This window comes from Ambystoma mexicanum, chromosome 1q, assembly GCF_040938575.1.
Source record: "Ambystoma mexicanum isolate Mex_15411 chromosome 1q, UKY_AmexF1_1, whole genome shotgun sequence".
Lineage (NCBI taxonomy): Eukaryota > Metazoa > Chordata > Amphibia > Caudata > Ambystomatidae > Ambystoma > Ambystoma mexicanum.
This window is the reverse complement of record NC_090922.1, coordinates 905198900-905215498: the sequence shown is the minus strand read 5'-3', so window position 1 is coordinate 905215498 and position 16599 is coordinate 905198900. Positions and strand designations below refer to the sequence as shown.

The following is a 16599-nucleotide window of genomic DNA, read 5'->3' as shown; positions in this document are numbered from 1 at the left end:
TTATCCTTGCCTTAAGCCCAGAGACCGCATCTCTCCTGCACTAAGAAGTCTTTACTGGCTCCCGGTTGTTGCATGGATTAAATTCAAATCCCTTTGCATCAGCCACAAGGCAGTCTGGGCCCTGGGACCACACTATCTTCAACTTTACCTTACTAAATACTCCCCTATAGACCACTATGCTCCTCTTACTCTAATTCTCTGTGTGTAAAACATTTTGCTAAACAGAGGGCAGGTGGTTGTTTGCTTTCCTCTACTGGCTCCCTCCTACGGAACAGCCTCCCCCTCCCCTTGTGCCTTGAGCAGGATCTTCTTAATTTCCGGAAGCTTCTTAAGACTCTCCTCTTTACCTCCTTCTTCTCTCCCCTGATTATCCCACAGTTGCTGTCATTGGTCTCTTGGGCCCTTATGCACCCTCGGGGCCCTGATCTACCACACCTTAATGGTCCAGCTCCTGTCTATCTGCACTTGTACTTACAACCTCCACCCTGGTGGCTCGCACTTACACCCCTCACAGCTCATGGCTGAGTAGCACTCAACATTCCTAGCACTTCATCTGTGGCTCCTCCGTGAGCTCAGATGCCACAGCACTGACCCCTGCCTTCTTCCTTGCTGCACTTGCACGTTCTGAATGCTCACAAGTCATAGAAGGTTTGGTCCTGTTTTCCTCTTCCCCCCAATGCTATTATATTTGGCGATTTTAATGTATTTCCAACTCCTGCTCCTTCCCTGTCCTCTGGGTGCTTTGAAACAGTAGTTCTTATTGTATAAGCGCCTAACAAGCATACAATAAAATAAATATACATGTGTTATGGAATGCAGATTTCTTTTCTCGCATATTTTTCTTGCTTTTACCATTTGTGCTGGGTCCGGATTGCGCAAGAACACGGATTTACCGTGGGATTACACATGGTGGTAGGTGGTGTAAATCACCATTTTTTGGAGTGCCTAGGACTGTATGGGATTTCAGCAGAATTATCATTGGTTTTAATTCCTCTTATTTTTCCAGTTTTGGCAGTATTTACCCTGCAGAATAATAATGGTGGCAGTGCATACATGAAACTTCAAAAGTGATTATGATTTTAATGAACAATGAAATATGCATTAACTTGCTGAGTTCTTACCTCTACTTTTGCAGTGTCTAATTTTTACTTTAGTTCATCTAACTCAATATAAAAAACCTTGACTTGCACCGAGTGTAGCCAATCAAATTCTAAAAGGTGATCAGGCAAGGTATATAACAAGAATATCATATTTGAGCCCAATCAAGGAAAGGCCAACTGGATGTTAATTAGGCCATCCATTGCCATGTTAATTTCCTTTGTGACAAGAAAATAGAAGTAAAATGGTATGCAGTAATAAAATCGCAGCAGAAATGTCGCCTTTACATAAAATCACAGCAAAAATGCTGTGGTTTGACCCGGTAAAGGTGTACCGCATTATACCATTTAAGGGAAGCAGGGGTTGCGGCAGTGTCCCCCGCTTCCCTTAAATGGTATAATGGGTCTGGCGGTTGCAGGGGTTTACTAGCTTTACTAGTAGTGAAAATTGCTTTTCTTTTCTCTGAATTGTATAGTGGTTTCTTAATGTGTTTTTATGAAATCAAAGTGTATTATCTTGCCTTTTTGTGATTTTGTAAATGTGTTGATGAATTTTGTTAGTGACAGTATTTAGGTGGAGGTTGTTCTGTGTTAAATTTGGTATAATCAGTTTATATATTCACCTCACCACTCTCCTTTTCTTTTTCATAATTTGTGTTAACATTTTGTTGTTTTTTATGTTGGTAATTAATGTGGAATTTTTTTTTTTTAAAAAGAAGATTACATTGTACACCTATTGAGGTTGTACGATTTTTAAGAATAGAATGAAATTTGGTACAATAAAATATATATATTTTTTCTAATTCTATGGTCCAGAACTGTGATTTGGTCTGAGCCGTGAAGTTGCACACCCTTAATGGGACTATGTGAGTATTTATCTCACCAGAAAGGGGCGAAAGTGAGGCGCAGGATCTCTTCTGTAACTTTTTCATATCTGTGCAAGGGCGCGGTCCCAGCCTCAGTTCCAAAAAAAGCCAGTCCTCATCTAGTTGTTTGGTTATTAGCGCGGTATCCCTGCAGGACTTTTTTCCATGAACTCTTTGGGTATTTGTGGTGTTGTTTGTTTGCATTCCCACAAGGGAGAGGTTATAACATGTGTCACAGGTCAGTGTTGAGTATGGACGGTTGATTTGGCAAAACAATTTAATAAACTCCAGAGTGCTGAAATTCGACAGAATTATTAAGGAGTTTATTTTCATCTAAACTTAATTGTAAACCATTTAGCAATGAGTGCTGACAAAGTTATTAGTTTCGATGACAAATATGTCACTGAGCTTTTAGCAAGAGCTTCCATTTTTTCAGAAGAGGGCGAAGGTTCATTAATTTCTAACCTAAGTAATTGGGACGAGCTATTACAGCTTAAAAACGTCTCATCAGAACGGAGCTTCACGGCTCCATTATGATAGAATACTTAAGAGCAGGTACCCTCCCACAAGGACTTGTTGTCCATAATGAGCCAAGGTTATTTTTGGACAACAAAGATGTTGTCATCAAATGGAGCTATATTGCCAATGAATGTGGGAGGGATTGGTTTATTATTACATTATTATAGATACTGCCAATGAAATGTCTATCAAAATTACAGCAGAGTTACTGACTATGGAGGCAGAAATTAAGAAACTAGTCCCTCTAGATACGTTTAAACAGAGATTAGATGAAATTCTGAAAGAGAAGGCAGATTTTAAAGAATACACAACAAAAGAAAGGATTAAGAGGATGAAAAAAGACCTCACAGTGTTCTCACATGAAAAAGCCTTCAAATACACGCAGGAAGGATACGATCAGTTTAAAAACCAAGCAGGCCAGTTCCAAAAACAACACAAGGTCAATTTCGGTAATACCTCATCTACATCCGGATCGTCAGGCGATGAGAGTACTTCATTTCCAAGGGCAAAACAGAACAATAGTAGACCCATGAGACAACAAGGACGAGGCAGACGGAATAGTGGTGGACGCCCCATGTACACTAGACCTAATAGAGGGCGGTCAGGCCCCCCAACTCAAAGGCAGCATTTTTTAGAAGAGGAAGCGCAGCACGGGGATTGGGATTATGCCCCATGCCAACTCAGGAGCTCCAGGGGTCACTAGTAAATCTAAATATACTCCGTCCAAAACAGAACAAGTTCTACTGAATAAAGGTTTAGGTTTTGTACCTACCACGCCCTATGATGGGTTCAAATTAAGAACAGAAATCCACCAGTTATTTCGTAAGATCCATTTGAAACAGTTTTTCCATGAAAATATTTATGACAAAGAGTTAAACAACAGTGGTCTTAAGAACCCTTCAAGTTTTTGCCCCCCTACAACAAGTCAGACACCGGAAGCACAGGTCTTTGAGAAAAGAGTTCTGTCAGAATTAAAACTGTTGGAACAGAATAATACCACTGTACAACAGTTTCAAAATTTAACATGAGCAGAACGCTCAGCCCTAAAATGTTTGAAGGACAATACTGAGATAGTAGTGCGAAAAGCAGACAAAGGCGGTGCCATAGTACTTTTAGATCGTGATGCTTATATTTCAGAATGTAAACGCCAACTTGAAGACCAGACATTCTATAAGAAAGTTCAAGAAGATCCAACACCACGATTGAAGTCTATGATAGAAGAACAAATCAATAAAGCACTCGCTAGAGGGTGGATAGGTAAACAAGAACATTAATTTTTACTTGCAAAAAAACCAACCATACCACAGTTTTATATTTTACCCAAAATTCATGAATCATTATCCAACCCACCTGGACGCCCAATTGTGTCCAGTTTAGGTTCACTTTTAGAACCTTTGTCTAAATTTGCCGACACCTACTTAAAACCTTTTGTGCGAGAAATGTATTCCTATATTCAGGATACCACAGAGGTCATTACACTAATTGAGAATTATCCATTTGATAACCAGATGCAATTGTTAGTGAGTTTCGAAATTGTGTCATTATACACATGTATTCCTCAAGATCTTACTTTAGAGGTACTTGAAGATGTTCTTTTAACTAAAGGAACAGAAGGTGAGTGTCCCAACAGCTTCATGTTATGGTGTGCTTCTATGGCCTTGAAAGAATATTTCTTTAGTTTTAATCAAGAACTGTTCCATCAAATCCACGGGACAGCGATGGGGTCATCGGTGGCCCCGTCGACAGCTAACCTGTTGTTGAACATTTTGAGAAAAATGTCATCTATGACCTCTCCAATTCATTTTTTTCTCATCTACAGATTTGGCGAAGGTTCATAGATGACATTTTACTAATATGGAATGGGAGCGATTCAGAATTGGAAGCCTTCTTGAACTGGCTCAACAGACAGAACAAATTCCTGCAATTTACAGTTACAAGCAGTGCAAATGAGATCAACTTTCTTGATTTAACCATTTGGGTTAACACCACAGACAACACCTTAAAGGTTAAACCGTACCACAAAGCAACGGACCATAACTCTTTGCTCCAGTTTCACAGTTGTCATCCGAGACATACAAGAGAAAATCTCCCTGTAGGACAATTTTTTAGATTAAAGCGTAACAGTTCTGATACCAGTACGTTTGAAAAAGAAGCAGCAGTCCTAGGCGCTAAATTAACAGTGAGAGGATACCCTAAAAAAATTGTAAAGGCAGCTTGGAGACGCGCAAGGAATACTAACAGAGAAGCCCTCTTAGAGTACAGAACAAAGATGAAAACCGAAGATCAAATAGTTTTCGTGAATACTTTTAATCCACTTTCCAACAAGGTTAATGCCATTATTAAGTGGAATTGGCATATACTTAGTGGAGGCGAATGTTCTCTTCAACGCCCGTTATGTGCGTTTAAAAGAGGTCCAAATATTAAAGATCTTGTGACAAAGAATGACATCTCTGTCAAACAAGTCCAGAAGACGCTCACTGAATCTTGGGGCATGATCAAACCCATAGGTCATATTCCTTGTGGCACATGCAGTTGCTGTGCCAGTACTCAACGCACTAGAGAGGTAGATTTGGGCCTGAAAAAACCATGGCTACAACGCCAATTCACAAACTGTAACTCTAAAATGGTCATTTATGTTATTTGGTGCTGTTGCCGGAAAATCTATATTGGGATGACAGAAAGAAAAGTAAAGCAGAGGATTATAGAGCATAAAAGTTGCATACGCAATCGTAACTTAACAGCTCCAATGGTGGGCCATTTTCTAGCTATGGATCACACACCTGAGTCACTCACGTGGAGTGTACTTCTACAGTTGAATTCAACAGAATCAACATCAGTTAATAAGAAAAAACTATTAAACCAAGAACAAATTCAGTAGAAACCGGTCTAAACAAATTGATAGACTGGAAATCATTGTAAGTGAGGTGAAGTAGAGTTTGCATACACTGTAGAGTAACATGCCAAAACAAGCGTAAAAAATATATTTCCTTGTCCAGATATTTTGATAAATACTACTACCGGATCATATCAGCAACTCGCAGAATCCATTATGCTGAATGAGGCAATTCGTTGATCGTTTTCAAATTTTGGCAGAGGACATAAAAGAGTGTCTCAGGTAGATATGCCACATGACCAATAGTAAAGTAGTTTCAATACTACATCCATTTGAAAGACCGTAGCAAGTTTAAGTATTTTTAGTACATTAACATATCCTTACCACGTTAAGATTGTTGACAAACTGAGATGCAGTCCTTGTTTCCACCAGGTCTTGCTACATTCGCGTTATACTAGGTATATGCTTTTACCGTTTTCCATATGGAGACCTGGAAAGCACAAACGTGCATTGGGTTGCACATTCTAGTGTTTATGCCCGCACGATCGTCACGTGAGCTGCACTCCCCACTTCCGGTAGGGAGAGTGTTTTACGATGCGGCGTTGCAGAGGGAGCCATCAGATTAGATTTGATTGCGAGCACGGTGTGACAGAGAACGCCAGGAGTCAGTAGTAATAGCAACTAGCTGGGAAGTAAGAAACTGCATGCAACACATGTTCGCATGAAGGTAGCAGCAAAGCCCGAGTTTAAACTCGCCTACGAGCACAATGTAACAGCTCGGTATTGGAAAACTAAAGCAGCATGATATTCTACCAGCACACATGCTGGCATTCTATCTATCCAGCAAAGCTGCAAGTACCCGCGCTGGCCACGTTACATTTGTATTAAATGCAGCATTTTTGTGTTAAAACAGCTACATATGGCCAAAAGTTAACTATAGTTGAGGTCACCCGCGCTGACCGCACAATACTGTTTAGACCATGCAGGGTGCCTACATAACAACAGTGCCTTAAATATATTAAGTAACGGATACCAGTACTGGAAAGTAGATATGCGTACACGCTATTTTTATTCAGAGATCGTGTTCATTTTGCCCTATTTCATTTTTTCAACAGCTTTATTGAAAAAGCTTGCTAAAAGGACCAGCCTAGAAGAGTTCCACTATAAGTCTTAACTCCATGGAAAACAGCCATAGGGATCAGTAGGAAGACTTTACTAAGACGGGATCTCTTTCCACGACCATCCAGGTATGATTGTTAAAACTGATATAATATTGTTTTATCCTCATTGAATATGTTGGCCAATGCCCAGTCGCTCTGCGAGGAAATCCGCATCGCAAGGTCGTAACCTTAAGTTAATCGGGCCTCCATTTTAGGTCAAAGCCGCCATTTTAGTTATTCGTGCAAAGTCACCCTGTGGCCTAAAATGCCCGACCTGTGTTCTCTTGTTCTTACTTAACCTCTTCGACCTCTGTAGGCGAGTTAATGTCCAGCCTGCCTGCAGGCTACATGTTAGGGTCATGTAGACCTTGTCCTTTGTTGACCTCGGGATCAGGGGATTACTTGAATCGGCGATGTTAACCTACAAGTATACAAGAACAATAATGCTATCTAAACATGACATGTGAAACATCTGTTTGACCTGCATTGAAACAAATGTGTAAAGAGTGTAAAGTGAAACCCAGAGAATAATAGTGCTTTTTAGTAAAATGTATTAAGAAGTAAACCGCATGCACGAGATATGTAAATTAGGAATGAACCTGGCGCGACCCTAGCCCAGTACATGATTAACTTGTAGGAGGCTGGACATCGTTATGAAGAAAACTGTATAAGTATGCTGATGTCCAGCTAGCAATTCTTCTCACTGCTCACATTGAACCTTCTGGTGGTCTCTGTGAAGTACTGACGGCCAAATAGCTATTTGTGTACTTTGTTTCGTAAACTATTCAGTTTTGCAATAAAGATTCTGGGAATCTTTACAAGCCCGTGTTGGTGTATTTCTCTTTGCAAGGTGTAAAAGCCTTAATATTGTATTTTCTGATTCCACATCATTATAACACACTACCCCAATTTGCGAAGAATGACATGCACCAGTTGCACCCGAATTCAATTAGACAACTGGGTATCACTGTTATCACAGTAACATATTGATGGCAGTAGAGATTGCAAGCCACTTGATATATTGGCTTTCAAGACCCTTATTAGACCTTTTCACTGCCTAGGAGTGCACGTATGGCAAATGAGTTCCTGAAATATAAAGTCATCTGCTACATCTTGATTCTCATTTCATTGCCCTAGTGGTCCCGTTTACGATCTGGGCCACCCCCACGGATCAGGAGCACTCTATTAACAATTTGACCATTATTCTTTGGCCCCTTTTATGGCTATGATTCTAGTCTTAGAAGGACAAGTCCTATTGGTGTACTTCAGTACATCATATGTACAACGGATAGTTAGTTGTCCGGATGACATTTAGATTCTGAGTCGTATGCAGAAGTACATTTCAACTTGGTAAATGGTACTGCAGAATAAGACCGCCTTGTCCATACAAAACACTGACCTTGTGTTATTTTCTTTTTTTCCCTTTTAGGGAATCAGCGCCCTACTTATAAGAAGCACACCCTACACCTCTTACTATTTATCAAGTTTGCAGCGTGGTAAGCCTCACCGAGTCAATTATATTCTCAGGTTGAGATGATTGCTCAGTCATGTTTTGAGCCCAACACAACTGACTTTATATGTTATGTTCATTTCTTTCCCCTGTTTTTTCCATCAGGTTATAGTTAATTCATAACAAGAAGGAATCCCTCGAGGGCTGCAACTCCAGCCAAACCAAAAGGTTTTTAAAGGGAATCAACATTATACAAGTTTGGTTAATGTTATGCTGTTTGTATATTGAAGCAATACCCCTGAGGAATTTCCCTGCACAAGATTTACAGATTTAGGGAATGAAACATGTCGGGACAATGATACTGTGTGATCCAGACACATCCACAACAGAGCACTTATAGCTTGCATTTATTAAAATAATACTGAGTAACCCTAACCCATATAAGGATTAAGTACTAGACAGCTAAGTGTGTCACCAATATTGCTTTACTAGTAGTGAAAATTGCTTTTCTCTGAATTGTATAGTGGTTTCTTAATGTGTTTTTATGAAATCAAAGTGTATTATCTTGCCTTTTTGTGATTTTGTAAATGTGTTGATGAATTGTGTTAGTAACAGTATTTAGGTGGAGGTTGTTCTGTGTTAAATTTGGTATAATCCGTTTATATATTCACCTCACCACTCTCCTTTTCTTTTTCATAATTTGTGTTGACATTTTGTTGTTTTTTATGTTGGTAATTAATGTGGATATTTTTTTTAAAGATTACATTGTACACCTATTGAGGTTGTACGATTTTTAAGAATAGAATGAAATTTGTACAATTACATAAAATAAAATATGTATATTTTTTCTAATTCTATGCTCCAGAACTGTGATTTGGTCTGAGCCGTGAAGTTGCACACCCTTAAGGGGACTATGTGTATTTATCTCACCAGAAAGGGGCGAAAGTGAGGCGCAGGATCTCTTCTGTAACTTTTTCATATCTGTGGGAGGGACACGGTCCCGGCCTCAGTTAAAAAAAAAAAAAACAGTCCTCATCTTGTTGTATGGTTGCAGGGATGTCCCCCGCATCCTTTACATGGATTGCGGCGGCAAAACCACAGCCTCTTTGTCGCGATTTATTATATAAACTGCCATTTTTGCCATGATTTTAACACATGGAACTAGTAAATTGTGCTATGACTTAGTTTTCAGTTTTACGTTACGGGTAAGAATAAGTTAAGAATTCCCTTACCTTTGTGGTAAACTTTATAAGAATGTTGTGCAATTGTTCAGTGATATATAAACATGAATTGCATTAACTAAATATTGTTTGTTTATTTACTTCCCCCTTTTTTAAAATTAGTTTTCTTGTTATTTTCTCACATCCTTTTGCCACTCATCTTCTGTGTTTAAAATCTGGATACTCCTTTTATGTAACTGATCAATTCCATTTGGATGTTAATGGCATGATTTGCACATGAATAATCTTTTAAAGCTTTGACAAAGCCCTGAAGGGCCAAAAACGTGTGGTGAAAAGAATATGAAATGGCTGTAAAGAATAATCCTGTAACACGTGAGTATAGAAAATTCTGTTTTCTTTTTTTGGCAAGTGGTAACAGTTATATTTTTTTGTCTGGCAGTTTCTGAGGAAATAAATGCTTGGACATACACTTTGGGCCTCATTCCAAGATTGGTGGTAGTCATGGCGCTATTTGCGCCATGACTGCCACCAATAACGGGTCCGGCACTGGTGTAGTTCAATGGGGACTTACCGGTGTAGTCCGACCCTGGCGGGACCGGTAAGTCCCCATTGAACATGCCATTCCCCATTCCCATTTGAGCCCCCATAGGGCTCAATGGGAATGGGGAGGGTGCTAATAACGGGCTCGCGACTTGCAAGCCCGTTATTAGCGCCCTGGTCCCTTAGCGGGACCCGTAAAGGACCTGTGGTCAGACCACACGTTCCTTGCGGTTCCCGCCAAAGGACCTTGGAATAGGGCGGTAAGGGATTACCGGCACCGGTCTCCTTACCGGTGCCAGTAATCCCTTACCGCCCGGGTCGTAATGACCCCCTTTATCTTGTTAGATTATTCTTTAGACTCATTGCAGTAATTTTAATTGTTATTATGAAGCTACTTCATTTGATTGTGTTGATAAATGATGTTTGAATGAATTGACACATTATTTTTCTGTAACCGTTGATGATATTGATGAAAAGTGGCATGTCCACTACCTGATAGGTCCACTTCTGAAACACATACATGACAACTCATTACCATTACATGGTACAGTTTAAGAATTCAAATTTAACCCATCTGGGTATAAGAGAGAAGTCTGCCCTGCCTGTCTGCCCCTCTCCTGCCTAAAGTTCATGTAAGCACCTGCTTTACTTAACTGCGGGACCCAAACTACTTTGGCGCAAACAGAAGTGGACTGGAACCCTGCATACACTTCAAATTCCTTGGGGTTGTATGCCTTGAGGCTGTGCATAAAGACACAATTGGGCCTGATTCATGTAATATACACCCAATTTTTGCATGGTAAAGATACACTTTGCACAGTTCCATGAAACGGGGTTTGTGTCGGCAGTGCAAAGTCACTTTTCACCCGTGCAAAGTCACTTTGAACCGGGCAAATATTCCATGAATCCGGACCGATATGTCCACTAAGGCAAAGAGCTTTACTAAACATTGCAAGCACCTGGGAGGTGACCGCTGTCTTCCCTAGTACACTTGTCTGTCTAGACAGGAAGAGGTTTGCGATGTCCTAATGTTCTTACAGATATTGAACTTTGAGTTCTGCTTTACATGACTGAAAAATGCATTTCTTAACCGAGTATTTGAACTCAGACTACGAAGGGAACAATTGTAGCAAGCAATGTCTTCTCTCCATCATAATCAGCCTCCCTGAAGACACTTGGAGCATCGAGGCCCTCTGATAGAAACTGTGAAGTGCTCAGATTATGGTTTTTTTTTAACAATCACCTCGTTTTCTTCTGCTACTACCAGTCGCAAAATACATTTGGGGACCTTTTTAATGCCTCTTTATGTTAATAGATTTGCGAATATTTAGGTGTTCGTCCTTTTACCGGTACTGCATTTATTTATCAGTTTGTCTCAATTAGTTAATATATCACCTTTCATATTTGGTTGGACCTTTTATTATATGGGGTAGAGTAACAATTCATGAGCAGGATACACAAACAAAAAAGGGGATATGTACTTATTTGATTTGACTGATTTGTGTGGTGCAGAACCCAACAGTTACCCAACAAAGCACCAGGCAGGGCTCATTGCATCTGTGTGCAGATGGCAACCACTAATTGATCATTAACATTGGAATAATGAGTCTGAGTGAACAGAGGAAATGTTAGGAGATCAGGAATTTTTTCCCGGTGTCTACGGAAGGCTAACAGCGAAGTCAAGTACTGGCTGTACATAAAGATACAATTGAACCACGAAAAAAGATACAATATGACAACTACTGTCAGAAAGAACATCAAAGTTACAATTGAGTGACAAAAATGTCCTGCAAATGGCCAATTTTGGTGCTCTGATATGGGGTATCTTTACTCAGCAGTAAGCCCACACCATGTCAGAAAAGGAAAAATTATAATTGTACAGGAGCAACTGTTTTAAAACATTTTTCCCCTTGCATGAAAAGATTTTTTACACCACATATCGCTAATCTAAATTCATTTTCATAGCTCATGTACAATTCTTCCTCATTCGCACACCGTTTTCAAACACCCACAATTGTCAGGAAAGCTCCTAGGTCTGTTTTACTAATTCCCTGCAGATTTGTACGGTTCTACACTCAGTTTCCACTTTAAACATATATTTGGTCGACAGGAATATTTTTTGTGTATTATGATTATGCACTTTTGTGAATAGGTAACACTCATGCTGTCTTTAAGTTACTACATTTTCCCAGCTACAAGCCCCATCTACCACTGGAAAAAGCTTTTGTGAATCAGCCCCTTTATTATTTATTATTTTTTGCTTTTTGATTGGTTGTTCCTTCCTGGCACATACAAGCATCGTCCTCAATGATCATTCAGTAACAACTAAACTCAATAATCATTCAGGTACAGGGATACCTTTTAGCATTTTTCCATCAGCCACTACAAGGGTCTGCAACCTTTGACTCTCCAGATATTTTGGACTTTAACTCCCATCAGCCCAAGCAAGTATATTCAATGGTGAGGGCTCATGGGAGTTAAAGTCCAAAATATCTGGAGAGTTGCAGGTTGCCTAGCCTGGCATTTTTCCAGGACTTTGACCATTCTCCCTCTCGGCCATGCAAAGGTGGCTTCCTGAGAACACACACTGAGCGTCAGTTCTCAGCCCTCTGGAGACAGAGACCTTGCTATGAGGATTTTAATAGAAACACATACCTTGATTCTCAACTTCCTTTTTTTGGGAGTCACAGACTATGGGCCCTATTTACAGAATTCTCTGCACGCTGAAAAATGACTCTGCGCACTAATCAGCACACAAAACCCATTTAGTTGATTAATGGAACAGACTTTTAGTGCATTCTGGGACCTTGCATGGACTTTGCACAGGTCCACCAGATCTTTGCGTGCAGTCGGGCGCTCTGCGTGAGACTCCACGGAAGGAAGGAAATAAATATGGGCCGGAGCATGCATATTCTCTATTCCCTGCATAGAATGAGGAAGACCAAGCACTTGCGTAGGCGTGTCGAGGGACGGACTACGCAAAGGAATCGTACGTCCAGCAATGCGCATACACAAGCATATTCAAGGATCTAACTGTGCAGCGTCACGTCGGGTGAGGAAGCACGCAAAGCTTGCGATCCTACCGCCACATGATAGCACCCCTGCAAAGTCCCAGTTGCATAGGAATCATCACGAAAAGGTAAGGTACATTCAGGAATTTAGGGGTACCAGCACGCAGTTGAGGTGCTGATAGAAGTTAGGTGTGCAAGTATGCAGATTAGCGGTGTGCAGCTGTAATTTACAGTGGTTCGCACACAGATTTACCGGGGCCTGACTTAAGTTACATGACATGTAACGCATTTTATCAGGGTGCAGTTAGGAGTTATGTGGGACCGTACGCAGTGTCACTGGGGTGCTGCCTTGATTGCGGTGGACAGCCCGCAGTATTGACTGGGGTGCATGATGGTGGGAATACTGACTGCGCAAAGGTTGGTATATGTAGCTGGATCTGGTTTGCCTGGGGGCATGTCATGGGTGTTCCAAACACTACTTGCGCATAGGGTTACTTTGCGGTTCAAATTCAATGAATACGCGGATCGCTTATAACATGCTTTTGCGAGCAGATACGCACAAAGTGGTATTACGCAAAGAGTACTTTGCAAGGTCTATGCGCATTTTCTATAAATCGGGCCCTATGTGTTTGGGTTTTCACTGGCCAGAAGAAAAGATAAGAAACACGTTGAGGCTGGAGTAACATGACCACCAGAAAAAGCAGTTTATGTTATTAAAAGCCTAATGCAAAACAGAAGAGGTGATAGATGGAAGGTTTGGAATTAATCCTAACCTCTGGCATTTCTCTGGGAAACCCTCCCGACCACCATTCTTTGCCTGCCAAGCCATTACAATAGGGGAAATAACATATGCAAATTAAGCTTCGTCTCACCCCAAAAGGGGCAGTCCAGCCCAAACGGCTTGGTCACCTCTTCTGCACCAGACCACAGGCCTCACCAAACATGTATCAGCCTTGTTAGGCCTTAGCAGTGAGGTAGCTTGGGTCTTAAGACCCAGCAGGCACGGGGAACCAAGCTGCATCTCACTGAAGAGGCCCAACAAGGCTGAAACATGTCGGGGGTTGCTTGTGTTTACGTACAGAGGGACCTGGCCTAGCTGTTCGGACTGGATTGATACCATTGGTGGCAGTACCTGACTGACTTGCATATGGCTGGACCCCTTTTGCAATGTCACAGATGGGCTAACAACAGTGGTGTGGAAGGTTGCCCAGAGCATTGCCAGTGGTTCAGATTGATTCACAACCTTCCACTCTTCACTTTTTGGGTTGTAGTTTGTCTCCCTATGTGAGAGAGGGTATGCCCAGCCTTGGCTCCCTGGCTGGCTGCACCATAGAGAACAAAGCTGCACCTCACTGAGGATGCCCCAGAAGGCTGAAACATGTAGGATTGCTTTTGTTTCTGTGCAGAGGGGACCTGGCCTAGCAGTTCGGGCTGGGCTGCTACCATTGCCGGCAGTACCTGACTGATTTGCATATTGCTGGACGCCTTTTGCAATGGCCAGACGGGATAAAAAATGATGGTGTGGAAGGTTGCCCAGAGCATTGCCAGTGTCTCAGATTGGTTAAAAACCTTCCACCCATCACTTTTCTGGTTGTAGGTTGTCTCCCTATGTGAGAGAGGGTATGCCCAGATGTGGGTCCCTTGCTCACTGCCTCATAGGGACCCAAGCTGCACCTCACTGAGGAGGACCAGCAAGGCTGAAACATGTCTGGGGTTGCTTGTGTTTCCGTGCAGAGGGACCTGGCCTAGCTGTTCAGACTGGATTGATACCATTGGTGACAGCACCTGTCTGGTTTGCATATGGCTGGACCCCTTTTACAATGGCGCAGACGGGCTAAAAAACTGTGATGTTGAAGGTTGCCCAGAGCCTTGCGATTGGTTCAGATTGATTCAAAACCTACCACCCATCACTTCTTTTGATTATAAGCCTAATGCACATGTCAAGCCCTTACAGGGTACAGCCCATCCACTCCCTCTCACTCATATCCCCACCCGGCTTGTGACACCCATTTGGAACAAAAATCCAGGCATGTTTGCAATGCCAGGGCTGGAAAGAATTGCACAGAGGAATTGCATCCACAATTCACAAAGTTGCGCTTTTCGTCCTGTGCATCTGAAGATGCAGAGCCAAAGGATGCTCATAAAAATATTTCCCACTTGTGTCAGAAGATGAAAAATATTGTCTGTCAAAAGTATATGCACCTGAAATATTGTTAACAACTCTTGCATTAATTGCCTCCTTTACCATTTCCTGATGTGGTACAGGCTAGACAGTAATGACGTCAATGCCCAAATTACTGCATGACGCTAGGAAACTACAAGCATGTGAGCTTCCACATGTATGAAACGGCACCCCAACACAATAACATTTGTAAAGAAAATCCCAACGCAATAGCCCCCCTCAAAAAACAACCCACATTAAAAGAATCGCAAGTCAACAAGCCTACCTTCTCGAACCTCTGCCTTCACAGCCTGCAGGAAACAGAGAAGAGGGACATGGTGTCACTTACTATACATTTGCGAGGTTCAAATCAAAATAGAAATGTGTTGGCTTCAATATCATTTATGGAATTTGCACTTGAGCTTGCTCTTTACCCGTATAATATCTTCTGATGTTCGCTCCACTGACTTCAGCTTCTTCAGAACCCTCACTTCCTTCGCGGATACCTGCAGCTCTTGCCTTTCAAGATCTTCAATTTCTTGGTCAAGTCTGAAAAAGAGAACATTGTTGATAAGTTCTGCAAGTGGTCCTCTATAGAAGATGACATTTACATTGACCACAGACAGTGAACTTGTGCAGTCTACCAGTGCAGATACCCACTTCCACAGTCCAACATGTTTACGTGCGCAGACAGGAAGTACCCTGAGGTCTGGGTGCAGGTCTGTTTCTATGTGCTTTATGCCCAGAGTACACATGCATTTTGGTCCATGGGGCCTTGGATGCAGGTGGTGCTATGAAGCCTACAATTTCTAAGTGGATTGTATAGGTGTAGTGTGCTGTTTCATATCTGTTGCAAGGGTTCTTCTCTTTCCCTGTGCCCAGTGGCTTAGTAGGTTAGTGTGTTTGTGTGTGTAGGTTAAGAATTTTAGTTTAGGAAGGTTACTGGAAGGCCGGGTGGACAACTTGGGGCTTGGTGTGGACATGGCAACATCTCCAGAGGGATATCTTTAGGTGATGTCAGATAGTGGTGTTCTTTAGCTAGGCTTCTTGTCAGGAGATGTGCTGGGACACCCTTCTGTGGGCTGGTATCTATGTCAGTGGCCAGTGTGCAGCCACTGGTCCTGGATAAGAGTAGGAGTACCTAGTAGACAGTGGGTGGGAACAGTTGCCAAGAAGAGCTCAGAGTAGGAATTCCAGAGAGGGAGAAATCCTGGTCGGGTCACTTAGAGCAACTTTGAATGTTTACAAGGTGGCGACATGTAGGAGGTAGTCATTTGAATTGCATTGGGCCTGAGGGAGAAAAATCATCGGGGCAGAATCACAGTGGAACTCCGGGGTGCAGTATAGTATAAGAGGGAACAGAGGATGGCGATGAGGTTAGCGAGGGGTGGAAACAAGCAAGCCACATAGCCATAGACTAGGAAGGCATGAAAAGGCAGGAAAGGCATTACAAATTACTATAAGTTACAGAAGGGCATGAAAAGTCCTAACAAGGCAAATAACTTGTTCTCCCCCAGGCAGTCATCTGCCACTGGTTTCTGCAGACAGTTTCCATTTCAGTTTCTCACTTTGCAACTGTTCTCCCCCCGAACCTCCACCTTGTGTGGCTGCTCTCTCAATCGCTCAAATGGATAATTGTGCATGGTGTGCAACAATGGTAAGGGAATTGGCAGATTAGGAAAGGTGGGAGACTGGTGTCCCCACTCATTACTTAAGTGAAGTCTGGAGTGGTGTGGGAGGCATGCACATTTTGATTCAGAGGTAGAGGTGCCTGGGATATG

At 41.9% G+C, this 16599-nt stretch overlaps 1 protein-coding gene across 2 annotated transcripts in view; it reads right to left on the bottom strand.

The window, feature by feature from the left end:
- PALMD (palmdelphin) overlaps nt 1–16599 on the bottom strand; it is a 311657-nt gene that overhangs the window by 46611 nt on the left and 248447 nt on the right. For both annotated transcript variants that reach the window (XM_069641537.1, XM_069641536.1), the window contains exons 4-5: nt 15253–15367; nt 15105–15129 (exon numbers count right to left, since the gene is read on the bottom strand). In XM_069641537.1, the coding sequence (XP_069497638.1) occupies nt 15105–15129; nt 15253–15367 (140 nt within the window). The remainder of the gene's footprint in view (nt 1–15104; nt 15130–15252; nt 15368–16599) is intronic.